Below are 3,733 nucleotides of genomic sequence, written 5' to 3'. Positions count from 1 at the left end.
AAAAAACCAAAAAAAAAAAAAAAAAAGAAAAATGGTATTACAGGGCTTGAGAGATGCCTCAGAGGTTAAAAGCACTGGCTGTTTCTCCAGAGGTCCTCAGTTCAATTCCCAGCAACCACATGGTGGCTCATAACCATCTATAATGGAATCTGGTGTCCTCTTCTGGTGTTTGAGCATACTTGCAGGCAGAACACTGCATACATAATAAATAGAGATCCATTTAAAATAAAAAAATGGTACTGTCTGCTGAGTGGCATAGTACAGTATCTATAATCATAGCGCTTGAGAGATGGAGACAAGGGAATCGTGTTTAAGCCTGGGCTACATAGTGAGATCCTGCTTCCAAAAAAAAAAAAAAAATTCTTCTATAACACCCAGACTTGTTTTCATGTGGCTGTCTACTTGAAGAACCATTTATACTGGCCCAGAGCATGGCTCCCTAGGCCAGCAGTGTTACTGGGCTGCTCCCTGTGGGAGGTCACAGTGTGCTGGGGTGTGGCACTTACACCCAGAGGCCTCCTCTCACTTCTCACTATGATATACTTGTTTTCTTCCTGCCATTCTGCAGCTGCTTCGTAGGTTCTGGAACCTCTGGCAGTGTCGACTTGAGCAGAGGGAAGAGAGAATGCAGCCTTCCTTACTGCATGCAGCTTGGACCCACTACAGGTAGGAGCTCAGCTCAGCCGTGGGCTCACTAGGGACCCCGGGTAATTCTGACAGGGTTTTTCAGGAGGAAGTGACTACTCTGGCATGAGTTAGCTTCTCAACTCAGAAAGGCCTTTTAGCCAGGTGTGGACTAGGCCCCTCGTCTTAGTACTCAGGAGACAGCGGCAGGTGGATCTCTGTGTGTTCAAGACCAGTTTGGTCTACATAGCAGGATTTAGGGCAGTCAGGGATGCACAGCGAGACCTGTGTGTATCTTTGCTTGCATCTTCTCTTGTGCACGTATCATACTTGCATGTGACTGTCACCTAGAACAAAACAGAAAACAAACAAGCAAGCAAACAAACAGAAATCATAAGGGGTTTATCTTGGGGAAGTTCACACTATAAAGTAATGGCTCCTGGGTGTGGTTGCTTTTGGCAGGTCACGTGGGAGGTGAGATGATGCAATTTGCATTGGATCTTGTCCACCTCTGTATGTGCCTATTTGATCACTACCACTGCCTCCATTCTTCTGCAGGCCTTTGGTACTTGTCCACTGTGACTGGTGATGTAGTTCAGTGCAAAGTGCTTGCTTAACATAGGCAAGGTGAGTTTGAGCTCCTGCACTGCAGCGAAAGATTTTAATGTTAAAGGTCAGGTCAGGATGATATTTGGGGCTAGGTCTTCCTAGAAATAAGGAATATCCTTGATTGTTAAGAGCCAGTCATTCTATTAAATACATCTTTTTATTTTATTATTTTTGTTTTTCTTGTTTTGTTTTGTTTTGTTTGAGACAGGGTTTCTTCGTAGCTTTTGGTTCCTGTCCTGGAACTAGCTCTTGTAGACCAGGCTGGTCTCGAACTCACAGAGGTCCGCCTGCCTCTGCCTCCCGAGTGCTGGGATTAAAGGCGTGCGCCACCACCGCCCGGCTTTATTTTTGTTTTTCAAGACTGGGTTTCCCTATGTAGCCATTGGCTATCCTGGAACTCGCTCTGTAGATCAGGCTAGTCTTGAACTCACAGAGATCCACCTGCCTGTGCCTCCTGAGTGCTAGGATTAAAGAAGTGTGCTGCCTCTGCCTAACAAATACATTTATTTTTAAGTAAATATCTATGAAGAAAAATTAAAAATATATAGAAATGGAAATAAAAGTTGCGAGGCTGTCTTCCTCCAGCCCCTTAGCCCAGACTCTTGCTGCAGAGACGTTCATCATGTTAAATAATGTCTCGACCTTCACCTCCAGTGTCATTAGTGTAACTTTCAGCTACTGGTCCAATTTTTTTTTTTTTACTATTTATCTACTTATTGTTTTAGGGATCCAGCCCAGCACTTTTCACATGCTAAGCATGCGTTCTACCACAAAACTGTATCCCCAGCTTCAGAGCATAATGAGTCAATAAGAATCCTAATATTTGGGACTGGAGAGATTGCTCAGTACTGGAGAGCACTGGCTGCTTTTCCAGAGGACCCAGATCAGTTCCCAGAATGCACATGGTGGCCACAGCCATCTGTAACTCTAGTTCCAGGGGACCCAGTGCTCTATATGGGCACCAGACACATGTGGCGCACATACATACACGCAGGGAAACACACACAAAAGGTTTATCTCTCTTTTTTCTGCACTGGGATTGAACCTAGTTCCTCACACATGCTAAGCAGGGTCTCCACCACTGAGATACATCTGTGTCCTGTGGTTTTAAAAGCACACATAAAATTTAAAAAGACAAAAAAATATCCTGACTCAGTTAGAGTTGTCAAGGTGTGCCATTATTCTAAGTCCTGGCATACAAGGCCAAGCATGTATCATCACACTCAGTATCTCTGTGTGCTGAGAGTCCTAATAAACCCTCGAGGGTGCTGTAACAGGAGGTGTCCTCTCTTAAGTCCCAGACACACTGTGCTTGGCGGTCTAATTAGGTTCCCAGTGAGCTGCCAGGGGTTAGAGTGTAGTTCAGCAGTGGGTACTTGCTTGGCATAGGTGAAGCCCTGCAAAAAATCAACGAAACAGACCTCAAGAAAATGCTGGAAGTTTAAAACCAGCCAAAGCTCAAGGTCAGGAGACGATGACTTCATGTTAGTAAGTTCTTCACTTTCCTCTCTCCGAGGGTGTAACCTGTAAGCAGTAAGCCCTGGGGTGCCCTGAACCCTCAGGAAGTAACTGTACCTAGAAGCAGCTGCTTTATAAACAGTACACTCTTACAGCTCGACACCTGACAGTGCCAATACACAGTTCTCTGGTTTTCTTGTGTTTTCTTCCAGGATGACAGTCCTACGCAAGTGTGTCAGGGTGTGGTTACGATATGTGCACCAGAGAAGATGCCAGCAGGTACAAAGCACACCAAAGCAGGCAGTTCAGCACCTACTAGTGGGATTTTCTGAGTTTGGGAAGATGCTTGGGAAAGGCTATGCCAGGAGACCTGGTTCTGTTTTTGGGGTTACTGTATTTGGAGGGAACTGTAAAACCATGGAGTTGTTTCCTGCAGCCCAAGTCCCATTCCTTCATTGCTGGAAGACATAGACGCTGTTGGGGGTAAGGAGTGGCTCCTCCCAGGCTTTTAGGTCTTCACTCACTTCCCTTTGTTTTCTGTACCCACCTGTCCCATTCCCCTAACGCTGGTATTATGGAGTGTGCCACCCTGCCTGCCCCCCACGGAAGAGATGCCTACTGCATACCTGCTTTGCCTTAGACTGTGCCTTTATTAAGGGTATAGTAGAATTCTTGCTCCCTCAGCCATAAGCTAGGGTAGCAGGGAAGTTGTGACTTGCAGGTCATTTCGGACAGTTGGGCACAGGTTTCTGGAATGCTAAATGAAGACTTTGTAAAAAATGTGTGTGTAGTTGGGCAGTGGTGGCGCACACCTTTAATCCCAGCTCTTCAGAGGCAGAGGCAGGTGGATCTCTGTGAGTTTGAGGCTAGCTTGGTCTACAAAGTGAGTTCCAGGACAGCCAGGGCTGTTACACAGAAACCCTGTCGTGAAAAACCAAAAATAAATAAATAGTAAGTAAAAAGTGTGTGTGTGTGATATGCAGGTGAAGGTGTCAGATCCCTTAGAGCTGGACTAGTGCTGTTTTTTTTTTTTTTTTTTTTT

The 3,733-nt window shown here is 45.5% G+C and overlaps 1 protein-coding gene across 2 annotated transcripts in view; it reads left to right on the top strand.

The window, feature by feature from the left end:
• Positions 1-3,733, top strand: part of Sfi1 (SFI1 centrin binding protein) — a 62,008-nt gene that overhangs the window by 39,708 nt on the left and 18,567 nt on the right. For both annotated transcript variants that reach the window (XM_013353384.2, XM_026788693.1), the window contains exons 12-13: positions 569-666; positions 2,904-2,970. In XM_013353384.2, coding sequence (XP_013208838.1) covers positions 569-666; positions 2,904-2,970 — 165 coding nt within the window. The remainder of the gene's footprint in view (positions 1-568; positions 667-2,903; positions 2,971-3,733) is intronic.

The sequence above is a fragment of the Microtus ochrogaster genome, unplaced genomic scaffold (genome assembly GCF_000317375.1).
Source record: "Microtus ochrogaster isolate Prairie Vole_2 unplaced genomic scaffold, MicOch1.0 UNK6, whole genome shotgun sequence".
NCBI lineage: Eukaryota > Metazoa > Chordata > Mammalia > Rodentia > Cricetidae > Microtus > Microtus ochrogaster.
The sequence above is the reverse complement of the archived record's forward strand: the minus strand, read 5'-3'. Positions and strand labels throughout refer to the sequence as shown.